This window comes from Hemicordylus capensis, chromosome 1 (genome assembly GCF_027244095.1).
Source record: "Hemicordylus capensis ecotype Gifberg chromosome 1, rHemCap1.1.pri, whole genome shotgun sequence".
Taxonomy (NCBI): domain Eukaryota; kingdom Metazoa; phylum Chordata; class Lepidosauria; order Squamata; family Cordylidae; genus Hemicordylus; species Hemicordylus capensis.
The window spans coordinates 299,580,379-299,601,033 of NC_069657.1; the positions used below are offsets into that span (position 1 = coordinate 299,580,379).

General features: G+C 44.6%; 1 protein-coding gene across 1 annotated transcript in view; it reads right to left on the minus strand.

The window, feature by feature from the left end:
* Positions 1-4,028: 4,028 nt before the first annotated feature.
* Positions 4,029-20,655, minus strand: part of LOC128340820 (protein eyes shut homolog) — a 51,202-nt gene continuing 34,575 nt past the window's right edge. The window contains exon 3 of the mRNA XM_053286549.1: positions 4,029-4,126. Within this exon, the coding sequence (XP_053142524.1) occupies positions 4,084-4,126 (43 nt within the window). The 3' untranslated portion in view covers positions 4,029-4,083. The remainder of the gene's footprint in view (positions 4,127-20,655) is intronic.

The following is a 20,655-nucleotide window of genomic DNA, read 5'->3' on the forward strand; positions in this document are numbered from 1 at the left end:
CCCCATTGCATTTTATTTGTTAATAATACATCAGTGTCCTTGCTACGTACCACTAGTGATTAAGGCAGAACTATTTTCTTAACTTTTGCAATCAAGGTCCTATAAAGGTCATTTTTTCCTTTATAATACTGCATTACTCAATCCTACTAAGCAAACAACCACCTTCTTCTGGCAAACAATTACTTTAGTGAGTGTATTGCCAAATGATCCCACTCAGGGCTGCTTTATATATTTCAGCAGCCAAATGAATATCTTTGACATATGTTTGCACATGGTAATGGCTCTATGTGCCCTACCATTTGAAAGCTGCTTGCCTATGTTGCATGATGAGGCTCCATGCTGGGACCAAGAACATGTCCCACTGAGTGCTAGTGAAGGCATAGCCCCTTGTTAATCCACAGCTGCACAGAAAATGCATTGTTTGGCTGCATTCGCACATAACACAGAACCCATGGTCCCCCCGCCCACTCCACTCTTCTGTCTGCATTTGGGCATAAGAACATATGAAAAGCCCTGCTGGATCAGGCCCAAGGCCCATCTAGCCCAGCATCCTGTTTCACACAGTGGCCCACCAGATGTCAAATGTAAACTGTCCTCTCTGCAGTCAGGGAGACTTCAGAGGAAGCGACTGGCTGTGCTGGCTTCCTTCTTGCTTGAAGGACAGTCCACACAGCCAATCACTCCTGGAGAGAGGGAGGAGCTTCTTCTCTCAACTCCGGTTTGACCGAATGCAGCCTCCAGTGCTGTATTTGAATGTAATGCTCCTGGACGCGAACCCCAGTTATGAACCGTGAAACTCACTACGAACTGAGGTTACAAATTGGAGTCTGTGGAGCACAACCTTGGGTCGCTGGATGAATGGGATTGGAGTCGCACACATTCAGATGTAACAGTGGGGAAACCTTTGGCCCCCACAACTCTGGTTCTATGCTATGTGTGAATGCAGCCTATGTTTCATATCTATTTGCAGCAACAGAAAGGATTTTTTTTTCCTTTTACAAAGCAAATCTCTAATGCAGATTTGGATGTCTGTCATTCTGATTTTTTTAACACAAGGGCAATAATTCTGGGTAATTTTTAAGTTGCTCTGCTCTCTTTTACTTTTCTCCTATCTATTTTTTAAAGCTGTTTTAGGATAGGCGCTATTCCATGTTCAGTCAATAGAGCATTCAGCCCAACAAGTTGTTGGTGCCAAATACAGATTATACATAAAAGACACTGTCCCAGCCTGAAGGCACTTGATGTAGCAACGTTGCTGACTCTGATCAAGTCTGGATCTGGTTAATGCCTGGATGGGAAACTGCCTGAGATTCCTATGAACCACCTTGAGTTCCATCATGGAAAGAAAGGAGGATATACATATAAATATATGTTAGAAACATAAATACGCTGCCATAGGAACATAGGAACCTGCCTTATACTGAGTCAGCCAATTGGTCAAGACCATTGGTTTTAGGCAGGAGGCTTTCCCAGCCCTACCTGGAGATACCTTCCCAGTCATTCATTTTGACCAAAAGTCTTCCTAAGGTTAGTAACTGATATCCAGTGTATGATAACACTGGGAGTGCTGATCCACCTGTATTGGTACAGGCTCAGAGTGAAGCACCAGCAGTCTTGTGCTTCACAAGCATGATTGTGCAAGTGCACAAATGCTTTGATTAGTGATCTCACACTCAAAAGTGCAAGTTGGATCAGAAGCATGACTGTGACTGTGTCAAGTGACATGCTTCCACTCTTGCTAGTGCTGGGGTGCTAATTGAAGTATTTGTGCTATTGAGAAAATACAGGTACAAGACTGCCAGCATTTTACTGTGAGCCTGAAGTAGTATGGGTGGATTAGCACTGCATTGGATGTTGGCCAGTATTTTTATTATCTGAAGAAGAGACATAAAGTCTCTTTTGACTAGCATTCTCTTTTCTTTTTCTTTAAATGCCAGTTTGATTAGATCTTCCTGATGACTACTCTATTTCCTTTGTTAAAATGTCATGGATGGCTATACATTTGATCAATGGTGTGTCATCGTCATCAGAAGCTCCTTCTGCTCACAGGAGCAGCTTCTGATAATAGCATACTGCTGCACCAAACATTTGGCTACTAACACTTGCATCCAGAAAATCCTGAAATCTATATAAACCATGTGCTAATCATCAGCTGTTTGCAAGCCAAGTGTCTCATATGTCCACTTACTCTGGCTTTGACATGTATTTTTATATGTCAGCTTCCCCATAGAATGTGTAACCATGTGGGTCAGTCAAATAGTGTGGTTCTTTCCCATTTCATCTTCATTCTTTTGTGGGACCTAGATATCCTAATATTGAAGGAAGCATGTCATTTGCTCTTCATCCATACTATGGGAGCAGAGTAAGATCCAGCTATGTGAAAATGCTCCAGTAACAAATGAATCAGATTATAGTGACAATCCTCTATAATAAAAGGCTTGGTGTCCGTCCGTGGACGGACACCAAGCGTGTGTCCGTGCCTCCGATGGTCGCTCTGGGCATGCGCGAAGCAGGGAGGGCAGGGAGACACAGGGCAGGGAGACACAACCGCCGGCACTCGGTGGCCATGTTGGGCGGCCAAGAGGCCGCCCAGAAGAAGCCTGGAAGGTGCGGCGGAGAAAATTGGCCGAGGCAGCGGCAGAGCCGCCGCCATGGCCAGAAGAGACAGAGACTGGGCCGGCGGGGGGCCGGAGTGGAGGCCGGCGGTAGCGGGCAGCCCTGGCCCGGCCGGGGAGACCGGCGGTGGCACGGAGGCCGAAAGCGAAGGGCCCGCGCTGGCCAAAAACTCCAAAGACGGCGGCGCCCGGCCCCGGGGTCCTTGCCGCGGCATGGAGGCAGGCGGGCATGGAGGCAGGCGGGGGCGGGAGGGAGAATGGTGGCGGCGGGCCCGGAGCCCAGAGGGAAACTGGACGGGGGAAAAAAAATTAGAAGGGGCAAGGGAGAGGAAAGAGGCAAGGGGGGGGGAAGGGGGGAGGGAAGGGAAGGCTAGCGCCCGTTATTATAACGGGCTAAAAAATACTAGTCTGATAATAATGTCAGCTAGCCAAATCATTCACACAATCAGCCTTTTCTGGGTAGGAGAGGGTTAACCAGAGTCCAGAGGTTCATCTGTAGCCTCAGAACTCTCTCCTCCCCAGTGGCTGCCAAGCTGGGCTACACCGCTTTCCTACCCTGCCCTTAACCTAGGTAGGACAGAAATGTTTGCTGTCATACCTTTGTTTTCAGTCATGTGGATGCCTGCAGCAGCTTTTGCAACTCCTGGGCCAGTGACCATAGAATGCTGTGGCTTGCAAGGCCAAGGGGAGGAGCCCTCAACCACTGACACAGGCTGACTCTCTGCTTCCTATGTAATGCATTCTGGGACTTCCTGTGCAATTCATGATGAAGGACTTCCTCCTCCTGTTTCCAGCTCTGCTGATCGTCACTGCGCTGGTTCTGGGTGAGCGATTGGCAGAGGCAAAGTGAGCCTCCGATCATCTGGTAGATTCCTGCCATCCCCCCACTCCCCTGTTTGGTTGTGTGAATGATCCCACTGTATTTCTAGTATTCCAATGTAATTCCATATTACAGCAAGTCCCAAAGTTACAAAATTTCATTTGTAAGTCAAATGTTGATAACTCAGAACGCATATAGTTCCTAGTGTTATGACTTGTCCATATAAGATGTTTTGTAATAATTTTAATAATTTTTAGACATGTTGACCACATGATAGAGTATTAGCATAGCAATTTAGGGACACTTAACATTATTAGAGTATTTGATCTAGTAAATGAGTATGGAGGAATTTCATCTGATTTCAATGTAGCATATCATGTTGTTAGTACAAATTTAATGTATATGGTGGAAATGTGCATATTTTATAGGATATATTACATTACAAGAGAAGATTTTGAAGTTCCCTAGATTTGAACAATTATTTCATTTAGGCAAGTGCCTACCATGAGAAACTTCTATAGATCTCTTGATTGTTGATGTCCAGCAATCAATTACTTCTTGCTTAGCAGGACCTATGTTTCTGAAATTGGGAATACCTTTTCATTTAAAGATGCATAAGAACAAAAATGGTGGGGGAGAAGGTCTGCATTAGAATCTTTTCCTGTTGCTGCCCTCCTTATGTCTCCACTCACTGGAAGAGAAAGACAAAATAGCAAGACAAACCCAGAAAGGTGAAATTTCTTTGACCCCACAATATAGCCTAGCCAGCTTAAGTACTTTTGTTGATGGTATGCTGCTGTGCCTGAATGCATTATAGCAAATATTTTGTTTAAATACAAATATCTTAAAATCCATGCCAAAATTATTGCATTTTAACATGGCAGACTTAAGCACTATACAGAATTATATTTAATAGGCAGGAATTAGGAAATATAAGAAACTTTCAGACTTTCCAAGCAACAATCAAGCTTGTGTAAGCTTAAGACAACTCTTCCATTTGTGTCATTTGTATACACCAAAAATAATGAAAACTGTGCACAAATGAGAATACTGTACAGCACTCCCAGAAGACAAATGTCTCCTTTCAATATTTCTAGTATTCTTATCCAGTTTCTTTAAAGTGCTGTGCTTTATAGCAATGCAATCTGGTATGGGAACAATGGCAACTATATCTCCATTAAAAGACATTCCCAGTAGATAACATGGAGATCTTGGAAGCCTGCTGTGAAGTTCTTAATTATTTATGAATGCATAACAAAACAATTTCCCTTTATTTACATGTTGTTGTAATTGGTAAGGCATCAATGGCAGCCTTCAAATCTCAGTGGCATCAGATACAGTGAACAGAGAAATCAACTTCCACCACTTTTCTTTAAACTATTTTGTGCATTTTGGTTTTTTGACAATAATATTCCTCTAACAGTTACAAGCAAACCCTGTAATAATGATACAAGAATTCACAGGAAACTATGAAATGAGTGTTGTTCTTTTAATAAAATTCTCTTGAGTGTTCTTTTATGTAATCATGCTCCCTGGTAGAAAGCTAAATGGCAACAAAAATATCATTCTATATGAACATGGAACAACATTATTATACATTGTTTACAAGGAATGCCACAATTGTTGCATTTCAAAGTATCTTAGATAAACACCAGAAAGCTGAGTCCTATATTAGTTTTAATTTTACATAGAATCTGACACAGTCTCTGCCTTTAGATTCTCAAAACCAAAATGATTCTGAAATACTTTGTAAAAATTGATTTTCAATCATTTACTACGTTTGAATAATCTTGGGCATATATTCAAACATTAAGTTGTCTCTTCCCAGGTTTTCTGCAATGTTTAGCACTAGTGTTGCTAGATTCTGGGGGGAAGGCAGCTGATAAGTATGAAATTGTTCAGTTGAGTCACCAGTTAATTAGCAGAGCACTAGAGAAGCTACCCCAGTTACAGAGTAGAATGCAGAGTTTAGTGGTTGCAGCTATTTAGAGGAGACACATGGAGATTCTTGTACATAATCATGTATACCGCTCTGGGCCCTATGGAGGAAGAGCGGGATATAAATGTAAAATAACAAAAACAATAAAATAATAATAATAGGGATGTGCACAAAACCAAATTTCCTGGTTTGGTTCATGTCCAAACTGGGCTCAAACCAAACTGGGCATGTTAGGTTTTGGCACCCTGAAAGAGGGCTCAGCTTGAATTAGAGCCGATTCAGGCCCAATTAGGCAGTGCCAAGGACATGTTTCCCCTCCCCCAAAATGGCGGACCTACCATCTCCGAGTCCTTGGGGGGTGCTGCAGGGGGATCTCCAATTGTTTCCCCTCCCTCCACCAGCCTCCCTCCTCCTGGTCTCCCCTGGGCCATTTCAACCCATTCTGGGGCTGTTCCAGCCCTTTCTGAGGTAGCAACTGCCATTTTGGAGGATGCCACGCATACACCCTGGCCAGGGCACATGCATGGCAGCCTCCCAAATGGCTGCTTCTACCTCAGAAAGGGCTGCAATGGCCCGGAAATGGGTCAAAATGGCCTGGGCTATGCGGGGGAGGGGGGAAGGCTTTTAAAAAAATTAACTGTAGAACCCCCAAACCGGTCCTCAGCCAGCCAGCCAGGGGTGGGTGGGTTTCAGCTTGACTTCAAGTCAAACCGGGAGGGCGAGCCCTGAAGCCAGACTGGTTCAATGTTTAACTTGTTAAAGGTCGAGCTGCTTTGCACATCCCTAGTGCATAAGGCACATGGATAAATCCAGTTCTAGACCTTTGGAGACACTCCCTTATTAAGCAGCATACAATTGTTAAAAGAAGGCAAAAGCTGCTCATAGGTTTGCAATTTAATACAAACAGCAAGGAAAATAAAAAATTTTTAAAGGTATTTGCTCGGCACGCTCTTTTGCCCATATGTTGGCTGCTTAATATAACTTAGAGCTTAACTCCAGAATGTTCTTATGCAGAAGAGGAAGTGACATCACTGTGAAACATCCAAACCTTTGGCATAGCGGTGCTCCATCAGTGGAAGTTTCTTCTGTCAACAGAGGGAGAGTTGTACTAATGCAAGGGGTTATTCTGTGAGCAGAAATCATCCTTGCATCAGCACAATTTTCCATGAGTGGAAGGAGCTTCTGCTACATGACCATAGGCTTGGATGCTGCCCACTAAATTTCTTGCTAACTAACTCTTCTGAGTTTGCTAAAACAACTGGAAGATTTGCCCCTACCACTTGGTCCACATTAGTTTGTTTCATTGTTTATTTCTACTTCTGTGCCAACCCTCAGAGAGTCCTACCCTCTGTTTTTTAAAAATTTCTTACTAGGGGTATACCAATGTTGAAGTGGGCCATGGGACAAGAAGTGAAGGTGGGCCACTGGACTCCCTGCCTTCTTCTTCCCCCATGCCTGTGTCTTTGCTGCAGAAGAAATATATCAGCACTGTGAAAAACAAAACATTCTCGGCATGCCCTTTCTCTCACTCATATGCAAATTATCACACACTCTCCACATTCTGATCAGGAGCGAGCAGCTTGCCACCGAGTCAGGGAGGCAGGAGGGTAGAGTGAAGAGGGAGTTCTGTGCCAGCCAGTGGACCCCCCTTCTTCTTCAAAAGCACAGAAACATTTGCTCCCTCTTGTATTATAGCTATGTTCCCGTTCCTTACCAAACTTTTTGAATAATCTCTCTCTCTCTCTCTCTCTCTCTCTCTCTCTCTCTCTCTCTCTCTCTCTCTCTCTCTCTCTCTCACACACACACACACACACACACACACACACACACACACACACCACATGCAGATATCCAAAACACCCAAAAATGCATGTCTTTGCCACATTAAGCATCCCCTAAACTAGTGCCAAGCCACGTTCAGTGGTGCAGAGGGGAAATGCTTGACTAACAAGCAAAAGGTTGCCGGTTCAAATCCCTGCTGCTACTATATCGGGCAGCAGCAATATAGGAAGATGCTGAAAGGCATCAGCTCATAGTGCATGGGAGGAGGCAATGGTAAACCCCTCCTGTAGTCAATGAAAGAAAACCACAGGGCTCTGTGAGTGCCAGGAGTCAAAACTGACTTGATGGCACACTTTCCTTTTAAACTAGTGCCACAGGTGAACCTCACCACTTGCGGACCAAACATCTGTGTTTCCCTCCGCGATTGGGTAACTGACACCCGGCCTCAGCACACATGGAAATCAGGGCTTAAAGGGGTTAATTTCCATGTATCCATACTTTTGGGGTGGCCAAAAATGACCTCTGAGGTAATTTCTGGTCACCACTTTAAGGAAAAGAGTCTATTTGTAGTTCTTTAAAAAACAAACAAACACCAACTTTCCCCATTGAAAAAAATTACAGAAAAATGACAGATTTGGGACGGAGGGCTTTGTGGAACAGTTGCAGACCCACAAAACATGGTAAGGCACTTTATTTTCATCATTTCTTCCCTTTTTGCCATTTTGGGGGGGAGAGGAGGTGTGCAGCCTTCAGGAATCTACCCCCACCTACTCAGTTCCCATTGGCTTAATGCTCTGTTATACACGTTTCTGTCATAGCAACAAATGGAATCCCCACAGATAACGGGGTTTGCCTGTATTAAAAAGCAGCTGCTAAACCAAAACTTTCACAGTCTAGATCCCAAAGTTGCAATTCTGAGATAAGTTGCATACATGCTTACTGTTAGCCTGTTAGCATGATAGGCCCAAGGCAGGCTAGATGGAAGAGAGGAATGATTATGTTACCAGTGGGAAGCCAAATGCATGCCTCTCTGTTGTCAGAATGTGCCACTTTGGGTGGAATATCATCAGTATGTAAATTCCACAGTAATAATTGCAGTCTGCTAGGTGGCATAATTTGGTCCCTCTCATTTGCAGTGCTCCTGAAGAGGAAAGTACTCAGTCATGTTCTAGTTCTTAACAGTTGATTTATAAAAAATGTCAGATGCTCAAAGCTACTCTTGACTTCTTGATGTATGTCGTTCTTTGTGATTACTTAGAGTCCCTTTAGATGTTACTTCTGGCTCTATCTATCTATCTATCTATCTATCTATCTATCTATCTAATTCTTTTAGCCGACATGCATGCCCAGGATTTGGCAGCGGAACTCTTGCAACACACTGTGAGAATTCCAGCATTAATAATGGAGGCGGCCCGGACCAGAACGGCCAAGGGAGGAGGGAGGAGGAGAGGGGGAAGAAAGCAGTGGCAGTGTGCTGGCGTGCGGGCAGGTGGATGGGGGGGGGGAGAAAAAAGCAGTGGTGGCAGGTGGATGGGGGGGAGAAAAAAGTGGTGGCAGCAGGTGAATGGGGGAGAAAAAAGTGGCAGTGGGTGGATGAGGGGAGAAAAAAGTGGTGGCAGCAGGCAGATGGGGGGGAGAAAAATGGCAGCGGCAGATGGGCAGACAGGAGGAAGAAAAAAGCCACGGCAGGGGGGCAGGCAGGAGAATGCAGTGGCTGGTGGGGGGAGGGGGAAGAAAGCGGCAGTGGGCGGGAGAAAGCAAAGACTGGCAGGTGGGCTTGGGGGAGGGGGAGAAAGCCGGGGGGGGGGTCTAGAGGCGCAGATGGTCTGCACCTGGTTCAGCTAGTCTATATATAATTCTCTAAGGCATACCCGTGGCTAATCCTGTGTGTGGCAGCTTTCACGAGAGTTTGCGACCAGAAGCACTGTGGTGCTTGGGCAGTGGAGATTCCATATGTAGACAGGGAAGAGGAGCCTGTGAGAGCAGAAGCACCATGGTAATTGGGCAGTAGGGATTCCATATGCAAATAGGGAGGCGCAGCCTATGGCACCGTGGTGATTGGGCAATGAGGATTCCACATGCAGATGGGGGGAGGAGCTTGTGATGGTTAAGGTCAGTTGGAATGCAACTGTTACTGGTCAGAAGATGGTCTTGACTGCAGAGGAGAGGAATCTATATATAGAAAAAGATAGCGGGCAGGGGTCTGCGAAGAGAGTGGTTGAGAGGGAGGAAAGAGCCCCTTCAGGAGAAGGAGGCTGCCATTGTGTGAATTAGATGAGGAAACAAGATGAACAAGATCTGTTAACTCTGGAAGGGAGGGGAAGAAAGATAGTTGGTAAGAGCGAGTGGAGGAGAGAGAAAGAGAGAAAAAGAAGGGTAAGGCCCGAGTCTGTCAGCAGCCTGAGGGGAACAAGTGGCCATGGCAGTGGCTACTGGCAGCAAGGAAGGGCCCAGTCAACCACTACTACTTCTTGGGGCTACTGAGGCCATTTGCAGAGGGAGAGAGGAAGGCAGGCAAGGGACAGGTCCGGGCCTGTCAGTGGCCTGAAGGGAACAAGCGGCCATGGTGGTGACGGCAGCGAGGAAGGGCCTGGTCAACCACTGCTGCTTCTGCTCCTGTGAGGAGGAGCAGGAGCAGGGTGAGGGTGGGGAAGTATCTGGGGGAAGGGGGCTGCAGCTTGGCCCTATAGGTGCCAGCAATGCTGCAGCCGTGACCAAAAGGGGTGAGGGGAATGGAGTAAAGGGATGGATGAGTGACCAAGAAGGGTGAGGGGGGTGAAAGCAATGGGATGGAGGATGAGGAGCAGGAGTGCGGCTCAGGTGAGGGTGGAGAGATATCTGAGGTGAGGGGGGGGCTGTGGCAGGGGGTGAGGGGAGCAATCAAGTACTAGCATGCAGATCCTCTGCACAAGTTAAGCTAGTTTCCTTATATTCTGTGAGAAGGTGATACTGGCATGGGATGGAACCAGATCATAGGCTCCTGATGTTGCTGGAATGGCATAGAACAATTCTTAAGTGACTAATTATATACACTCTGTGTGTATCTCAACGAAGCCCTCTACAGATGTTATAGAAGAGATGCTTCACTTTCATATAGTGTCTCAAAGTGGGTCCAGAAGTCCACCCAGCTCGACAACCACTCCCGGCAGCACACCACTCACAGTTACAGTGTTGTCTGTAATTGTGATGGCTGCCATTTCTGTGATCAGCAGTCTTGGGCCCAAAATGCTGCCAGATGTGATTGATGGGTCAAGCAGAACTTCCAGACACACTTTGAGATGTTTTGTGTGAGGCACAGCATCTCTTCTGTAACATCCAAAGAGAGCTTGGGTCTCTCTACTTTACAATTACTTCACAGATCTCTCGGTTGAGCCCCGCCATGAACATCCATTTAGAGCAGAGTCCCCGGGCTGAGTCTAGTCCAAAAGCCTGACTGCCCACTGACTTTGTCAGGAGCAGCAGTGGTGCAGTTACATTCATTTCCTTAAGGGAATTTCACTAAAGATCTCTCCATGCTTCCACCCTGAATCAGTGTATATCCGATTTTCATACTTAACCAGCCCCATTTTAGGCAAAACCCTAACTGACATCTTTGAACTGGTTAAAGCTGTATATATTTTTTTTAAAAAGATTTCAGAATGTGACATTTTAGAAGAATCCTATGTAACTGGCTGCACTTCTAAAGCCTCCAGCACAAAGCCTGTCTGATTCATTTATTTCCACAGAAACTGTAAACTCTTGCACAACCAACAACATACCAACAGTGAGTCAAGAATAATTAAGGAGACGAAAAAAAGGAATTATGCAATCGTTTTTGCCCCACTGTTTATGGTGTTTTAAAGTACAAAACCATGTAGCCGCTGCAAAGAATAAAGCTACAGTTCCAGAAAGCATGAAACAGAGAGATGGGTTTTTATTTCTAGCATGCTGCTGATCAAGGAAAGCTGTTTATAAACAAGCCATGATTTGTACTTGTAAGTCTATGTGCACTTACACTGCAAAGGATTTTGTTTAATATCCAAACCATTTCACCAGAGCATTTCATAAAGACAGCACTGCAGATTTAAATAATGCAGATATAAATAATTCTGGACATTTAAAGATATAAGGTAGGATGATGCCCACCACCTTTCTCAACATAATCATTGCAATGCATCATTTCAACAGGGGTGCCAAATGGTGGGGAGGATAATGGGGTGGGTGTGTGGAAATGGAACACACACACAGGCAGAAAGAAAACTGAACATAAGAGAAGACGTTACAGGGGAAAGAAAACACTAAAACCAAATGTAATAAAAGGTGAGGAAAATCAAAGAGGGCAAGTCAAACACAGGATAAAACTGGGGGGGAAATGGCCAGGCTCTAGAAAGTGAGCAAGAGATAATCACAAACATAAAGGACGACTTCACAGTGGATCCAAAGGAAGATGCTGAAGTGCTTCTTCATTGATTTTTATTTTCCTCACACGGAAAATGTTGCTATCTAAGTAATAACATGCAAGCTATCTGCAGTTATAATGCATTTTGCTGAAAACCTGACATTTTGAAGAACAACTTAGAATCATGAAGCTGGAAGTAGGGATGCACACAAACCAGTTCAGAGGTCCGGCAGATCAGCTGGTTTGATGATGTGCATGGGGGCTACCTTTAAGAAGCAGGGAGGGTGCTCCCCCCCATTAAAATGGTACCACGGGGTGGCAGCGTGCCTCCTTGCCACCCCAGGTTGCATTAGACCGGAAGTGTCCAGTGCGTGTGCGTACATCCAGTCCAACGTGCACTGGGGTGGCAAGGAGGTACACTGTCACCCCGTGGGACCAGGTACGTAACAATGCTGGAGTGGGCCCAGAGACAAAATTTTAAAATGGGCCCCTCGCTGATACACACACACACACTTCACATGTGACTTGCCTCTGGGGGGCCTCTCGAGGCATGGGGGCCCCCAGGCAGCTGCCTCCCCTTGCCTAATTGTAGTTACGCCCCTGCGTGGGACTGTTTTTAAGCACAGCACCGGCGGGGGAAAAAACATTTTTACCCTAGCACATCATTAATCTGGATGTCAGTCATTTTTTCTCACAAACATCATATCTGATTGTACATACAAATCAGGCAATCTGATGTCAGGATGGAAACAGAGGGAACTAAAGATCCTAAAAGTCACTAATCAGTCCTCCATTTTTTCAAAACAGAGAAGGCCTTTCTGATATTACTCAAGCAATAAACTAACTAGGGAAACAGAAGAGCAAAAAGAAGATTTAAATGATTTCAATATAGCTTTTGATACCATCAACCACTGTATCTTTCTGGGATGCCTGAAGGAGTTTGGAGTGGGAGGCATGGCTTTGCAATGGTTCTGCTCCTACCTCTTGGGCAGATTCTAGATGTTCTCGCTTGGAGACTGTTGCTCTTCAAAATAAGAGCTCTGGTATGAGGTCCCAGAAGGCTACATAGTGTCTCCAATGCTTTTTAACATCTACATGAAACCGCTGGGACAGATGATAATCAGGGGATTTGGTGCAGCATGTTATCAATATTGTTTATTATTATTTATTTATTGTATTTATATACCGCCTAGTATAGAAATCTCTAGGTGGTGTACAGAATTAAAACATAGTATAAAGCTTTTAAAAATTCAAAATTCATAAAAAGATAAGAATTATGGATAAAACACACACATTAAAATTTAAAATTTTTATCTCAGTTGAAGGCCTGGGAAAATAGGTATGTCTTCAGGGTCCTCCTAAAAACAAACCGAGGAGGAGATGCTCCTATTTCAGCAGGGAACAAGTTCCAAAGCCCTGGGGCAGCCATAGAGAAGGCCCGGTCCTGAATCGCCACCAAATGAGTTGTCAGCAACCACAGCTGGACTTCTCCAAATGATCTTAATAGGCTACAGGGTTCATGACAGAGAAGGCGCTCTCTTAAATACCCTGGTCCTAAGCCGTTAAGGGCTTTATAGGTAATAACCAGTACTCCGTATTTCATTCGGAAACATATCGGCAGCCAGTGCAGTTCTTTTAGAATCAGTGTTATATGGTCCCTTCGTGTTGTCCCAGAGACCAATCTGGCTGCTGCATTCTGTACCAATTGTAGTTTCTGTACTACGTACAAAGGCAGCCACACGTAGAGTGCATTAGAGGAGCTGAGCCTAGAGGTTACCAGCATATGTACCACTGTTTTAAGCTCATTTGTCTCCAGAAATGGATGTATCTGGTATATCAGCAGAAGCTGATAAAAAGCACTCCTGGCCACAGCCTCAACCTGAGAAATCAGGGAAAGTTTGGGATCCAGGAACACTCTCAGACTACGAACCTGATCTTTTAGTGGGAGTGTAACTCCATCCAGAACAGGCAGATCTAAACCATCACTCAGATCCCAACCCCCTACAGACAGTACTTCCGTCTTGTTTGGATTCAACTTCAGCCTGTTATCCCTCATCCAGCCCAAATATTGCCTCCAGGCAAGCACTTAGGGGAGTCATGCCATTTCCTGATGAAGTTGGTATGTAGAAATAGATCTGGGTGTCATCAGCATATTGATAGCATCCCAGACCAAACTTCCTGACAATCTCTCCCAGCAGTTTCATGTAGATGTTAAAAAGCACTGGAGACAGTATGGAGCCTTGTAGAACCCCACACTTTAGCTCTCGCTTTTCAGAGCAACACTCTCCAAGTGACACCATCTGGAATCTGCCAGAGAGGTAGGAATGGAACCTCTGTAAAACAATGCCACCCAATCCCACCTCCTTCAAGTGACCCAGCAGGATACCATGGTCAATGGTATCAAAAACCACCAAGAGATCCAAAAGGATCAGCAGAGTCACACTCCATCTGTCAATCACCAATTGGAGATGATCAGGCCAGCCAAGGCAGTCTCAACCCCATAGCCCACCCCAAAGCCAGTCTGGAAAGGATCGAAATAATCTGTGTCATCCAAAACTGCCTGGTATGCTGATATATGATATGCAGTATTCCAGATGGTGTGGCTTGGACTGTTGCTCTTCAAAACAAAAGCCAATTGGTCCCACAAGGCTCCATACTGTTTCCAATGCTTTTTAACATCTACATTAAACCACTGGGACAGATCATCAGGGGAATTGCTGCATGGTGTTATCAATATGCTGATGACACCCAAATCTATTTCGCCATGTCAACTTCATCAGGAAATGGCCTAAGTTCCCTAAATGCCTTCCTGGAGGTGGTAATGGGCTGGATGAGGAAGAACAAACTAAGACTGAATCCAAGCAAGGCAGAAGTGCTCATTGTGGGAGGTCAAGACTTAGGAAGTGGTTTAGATCTTCCTGTTCTGGATGGGGTTGCACTCCCCTAGAAAGAGAAGGTATGTAGTCTGGGACTACTACTGTACCCAAACCTCTCCCTGATTTCTCAGGTTGAGGCAATGGCCAAGAGTGCTTTCTTCAGCTGATTCGCCAGCTATGTCCATTTCTAGAGATAAATGACGTTAAAACAGTGGTGCATATGTTAGTAACATCCAGACTTGACTACTGCAATGCGCTCTACGTTGGGCTGCCTTTGCATGTAGTTTGGAAACTGCAGTTAGTACACAATGTAGCAGACAGGTTGGTCTCTGGGATTAGAAACATAGGAACATAGGAAACTGCCATATACTGAGTCAGACCATTGGTCTAGCTATCTCAGTATTGTCTTCACAGACTGGCAGCGGCTTCTCCAAGGTTGCAGGCAGGAATCTCTCTCAGCCCTATCTTGGAGAAGCCAGAAAGGGAACTTGAAACCTTCTGCTCTTCCCAGAGCAGCTTCATCCCCTGAGGGGAATATCTTGCAGTGCTCACACATCAAGTCTCCCATTCATATGCAACCAGGGCAGACCCTGCTTAGCTATGGGGACAAGTCATGCTTGCTACCACAAGACCAGTTCTCCTCTCCTTTTGGATTGCCTGAAGAGATAATATTGCACCAATTTTAAAGAACTACATTGACTGCCAATAGGTTTCCGGGCGAAATACAAAGTGCTGTTCATTACCTATAAAGCCTTAAACAGCTTGGGTCCAAGGTATTTATGAGAACGTCTTCTTTTTCATCAACCCTACCGCTTATAAAGATAATTTGAGGAGGTCCAATTGCAGTTGCCACCAGCTCAATTGGTGGCGATTTGAAACCGGACCTTTTCTAGAGTTGCCATGGGACTCTGGAATGTGCTTCCTAATGAAATTAGAGTTTCCCCTTCTCTGAACGTTGTTAAGAAAGACCTGAAAACGTACTGGTTTAGCTAGGCTTTTTAGTCTATATTTTTAAAGCTTCGGGTTTTAGAGTTTTTATTTGTATTTTAAAATTGTTTTAATTGTGTCAATGTTTTAATGATTTTTAGATTGTGAACAACCCAGGGACTTTTTTTTTTTTTTTTTTTGGTAAGGGGCTGTATATGATGATGAATGATGAAGAAAAGCTCCCCAATGTATCATATGATTCCAATGTAATGCTCAGAGAAGAGTAATATCACCATTCGCACAACTACACTGAGAAGGAGGCTTGCTAAAGGCAGGTCAGAGAAGTGCTACACTATCTCATTTATGTTTCTTCAAAAACCCAGGCTGGTGGCCTAAACATGTATGCATGTGTGATGGGTAGGTGGGTGGGGTGGGGTGGGGATTGCAGGTTACAAGTTTGTACTGGCCCCCCGCCAAAGAAATGATGCTTGGGTTCTGCCAGTATGGGAATATATTGACAGATGCATTGTCTGGCAAGAAAGACACACCAGTCAAGATATTCATTATGCAGAAATGCAAACTTGACAAGGGGGGTGGTGACTCTTGCAGTACATTGTATGACTGCATATACTGCTGTACTCCTTGGAAAGACTCCAAATCCCAAGGTTCACTACAACTTTGCTTGAGTGGCCTGCAAACCAGCATGAGACACAGTAAGAGTGGGGGAAAGCCTCCCAGCATCCACATTCAGCAATCTGGTGAGTAAGAAAAAAGTCTCCCTCCTCCTCATGTGGCAGGATTGCTGCTTTTTCTCCTGTTGTCCCACTGCCACTAAGAGGAAAGGGTGGAGGACTGAAGGGGAGGCTAGCAGGGAGAACTTGAGCCTCTTTGGGACAGAGAGGCATTTCCCCATTCCTTTTGCTATGTAAACTATTTTGTCACTTCTTGTTTAAAAAAAATCAGAATAACAACAACTTCTCAGCTCTCTAAGCTCAGAACTCCTCTTAGGGCTCACATTTGCTTATACATTGAAGGGGACTTCTCTGAGCCCCAAGAAGTCTTCCCCAAGTTGAGCTCAGAGAACTTTGTTCACATCCTGTCAAAAGAGAAGTTCTTTCTTTAAACTTTTCCAAAATTCCTGCCGTCTTCACTTCTTCTGCCTGTGATCTCGTTCATAGTTCCCTCAGTTTGTACCACCACTGTGATGAACTCCAGATATCTGATTATTGTTCTAGTTCCAGTTTGAATCAAAGTTAACCCCCGTTCATGAAATAAATAAATAAATATATATTGGTAGAGGTATGAGTTTGTGAGTATATTTTGAACTTATGAATATTTAAGTGGTTTGGAATTTACTCAGATATGTTCTGCCATTTCTATAACTAAATCTGTTTGGATTTCAAAATACCAAAAGGCAAGCTAATGCGTGTGCAGAATTTAGTGAGCCTTCAAAAACAAACTCTATATGCAGTTCATTAACCTTTTGAAGACTACCTCCTCTTGTTCTTTAAAACAATTCAGATAAAAAGCAACCTATACTTCACACTGTATATTATAGCCTAGTGCAGTTTAAGCCATCTGGCCTACAGCATGCCCCCCAACCACCCCCACCCCCAATTCCAAAGGACCCCTCCCTTCTACTGCACCTCAGTTGCTTTCTCCCGCATGGAGTCAGGAGTCAGGACACCCATGTGTCTTCTTCAATGTGGGTAGGACATTCAGCTACTTCCGAGTAACAACCAAGGTGCAGCAACTGGGAGAAGGCCACTGATGGACATGAAGATGAGAATTTTGTTGCAGTTCACACTAAGAGGAGAGACTAGGGCCAAGTATATGTTGCAACACAGGCCCTGACTATTTTAAACATGGCTTGCAAAAAGACTGGTAATGTAACGGCAAGTTCTAAGTATCCTGCTGAGCTAAAAGAAGAAAGTTTTTTTGCATGAACATTTTGGGCAGTATTGAAGAGTGCATCTCCCTTTCAGTGACTACAACTGAAGAGTTAAATTTTTCACCTTCCAAAGAGTTAAATTTTTCACCTTCCAAGAAGGATTACCCTAAATCTAAATAGCTTCTTTGGTCCTCAGTTGAATAGCAGCATTTCTAAATGGCTGGGAACACCAAACAAGGAAGAAGATTACACTCATAATTTAGAGCTTTTATGGGGAAAATATTTCTGTCCTTAAGAACACTGGCTGACATCTAGACTAATGAGGTGTGCACAGAAGAAAGTTTCACGTGAGCAACAGAGGCAGCACTATTTTTGCCAATGCCCCCATTCCTGCTGCTGTTCTTGATGCCTCTTCAAAATATGTCCACAAGGGTCCAAGTAGTTAGTCTCGATGTCAGCCATTATTTTTCACTATTCAATTAAAACTGCTGAGCATTCAATCAATCAAACAATCTTTATTACCATCTGAGACCAGCATAATGCTAAGCATTTGGTGCAGACTTATTCTGCATTTCTGGCCACAGTACTACAGATATATATACCAGCTACAGTACAAGTAATCCTTCTCTTTATTTTAATTTACATGTTATTGCCTGATGCATTCTCCTGTTTTTAAAATTCCAGGACTGAGTGCTCTTGAGAGCAGTTTACAGAAGGCTTTCCCCTAAATTTTATTATTTTGGAAACTGTAAATAAATAACTCATTAAAAATTTACAAAGCGATTGAAATAAGAGACACACATATACTTCCTCTCCACAAAAACAGACACAGTTGCAGCTTCCACATTTCCCTGCAATGAAGGTATACCAGTTCCACATGTCACCCCAAGAGCACAAAAGGAGGAATCACAGATCACTCACACTTCATCTTCTGCTTTGCAATTACCTTTAACCTTAAAGATAAGGTGTGCCGTCAAGTTGATTTTGACTCCTGGCTCCCACAGAGCCCTGTGGTTTCCTCTGGTAGAATACAGGAGGGGTTTACTATTGCCACCTTCTGCACAGTATGAGATGATGCCTTTCAGCATTTCCCTATATCGCTGCTGCTCGATATAGTACCAGAGGGCATTCGAACCTGCAACCTCCTGCTGGTTAGTTGAGCATTTCCCCGCTGCACCACTCAAGGTGACTACCTTTAACCTTAGTGGCTACATTACTCAGCTGAAACAAGGTCACTTCTTCTGCTGATCATCTGTTTCAGGCTGGGCCTCATATCTGATAGGTTTCTTTTCCCCTTATAGCTACAAAAAAAGACCTCATGATTCTATTGGCATGCCAAGTCTGAACAATGAGTATACATAAGGTGTTTGTGAAAAGTTATTGGGGGGTGGGGGATCACGAAACCTGAAATTATTTCAATAATGAAAGACCTTTGTGGAAGTAAAAGCATCCTCTCTAATAAAAGCCTTAGTGTCCATCCGTGGACACCAAGGCATGTGTCCGTGCCTCCCTCGGCCGTTCTGGGCATGCGCGGAGCGCATGCCCAGAACAGGCCGAGGCAGAAACGGAGACAGGAACCAGGCAGCCATGTTGGTCACTTCGCCCGGCCGCGGAAAGGCCAGAAGCGGCTGCCGCGAAGCCGGGGAAGAGGCAGCAGGGGAAATTGGCTCACCCAGAGGAGACGGAGACTGGGACCAGTGTGCATTCTGAGGGAGTACTACTACAACAACAAATATTCATATACCACTTTTCAACAGAAGTTTCCAAAGCGAGTACAGTCATATTTATCTTCTTATATATATATGAATGAGTTCTAAGTCTTACAAGCTAACATTAAAACCAGATAAATATCTAGAATATGCAATAAAAACTACTTGGGACATACGGAATTTCCAGTAGGCATTAAACATTATTTGAAACTAGTGTTTTCAGGTCCGTTGAAATAACGGGCGCTAGTAGGGGAGAATTTCTTCCCCCTGCCCCACTCCTCGGCCAGAGGAGACAGAGACCGGGACTGGGGGCGAAGTGGAGGCCGTTAAAAAAATATATGAAAAATTGCTGCTGCGGTCGCCGCCACCGCCCGCCCTCCCTCCCAACTGCCGAGACCTCCTTACCCCGGGCCGCATCAGTCGGGTGAAGAAAGTCCTTAATTTAAGAGGGAGAGAGGAGCTCGCGAACAGAGCTCCTCTCTGTGCAAAGGCTCTGCCCGAACTGGCACTATGGACGCAAAGGACGCAATAGGTGTCCTTTGCGCCCAAAGCGCCATTTCGGGAAGAGGCTTTGCAGAGAGAGGAGCTCTGCTTGCAAGCTCCTCTCTCCCTCTTAAATTAAGAACTTTCATCACCCGACTGACGCGGCCCGGGGTAAGGAGGTCTCGGCAGTTGGGAGGGAGGGCGGGCGGTGGTGGCGACCGCAGCAGCAATTTTTCATATATTTTTTTAACGGCCTCCACTTCGCCCCCAGTCCCGGTCTCTGTCTCCTCTGGCCGAGGAGTGGGGCAGGGGGAAGAAATTCTCCCCTACTAGCGCCCGTTATTTCAACGGACCTGAAAACACTAGTTTCAAATAATGTTTAATGCCTACTGGAAATTCCGTATGTCCCAAGTAGTTTTTATTGCATATTCTAGATATTTATCTGGTTTTAATGTTAGCTTGTAAGACTTAGAACTCATTCATATATATATAAGAAGATAAATATGACTGTACTCGCTTTGGAAACTTCTGTTGAAAAGTGGTATATGAATATTTGTTGTTGTAGTAGTACTCCCTCAGAATGCACACTGGGTAACACTTCCTAGAAAGCACCCTAATAACAATGTTAAACATACAAAGCTGCCTTATTCTGGGTTAAACTATTGGCCTATCTAGCTCAGTACTGTGTGCTGTAGCTGATATGTCCTGCATCATATCATGGAAAGTTCTGAAGTTCCCAAACTGCTGTGGGCATCAAAAATTCACTCTCAAATGGCTGTGCAACAGGGCTGCTCCACGACTACATACCATTGAGCAATCACACATTATGAAGTGACTCGCCTTCTCCCCTTTCCAAGTTGTACTGCAACATGAATCACGCAACAGTAAGTTATAGTGGAACAACCCTGTTGTGCAGCAACATGGGCATGTATTTCAGACACCCACAGTGGTGAGGGCAGTTCAGAATTGCCCATGTTGCGCTGTGGGACATGTCAGACACTGCCCAGTACTGGCTCTCTAGGGTTTCAATATGTGTGTGGGGTATCTTTCTCAGCCTTACCAGGGACCTTTCTCTATATGTGGAAATATCTTCTCTCCTGTGTTAACATGCCAAAACAAAAACATGTTTTTATACAACATCCTTTATATGCATTCTAAAGTGGTACAGTTGCAATGCAGGACTGTGTTGTGTCTACTCTGAACACTTGAATTAGCTCAGGGCTGATCCTGACTAA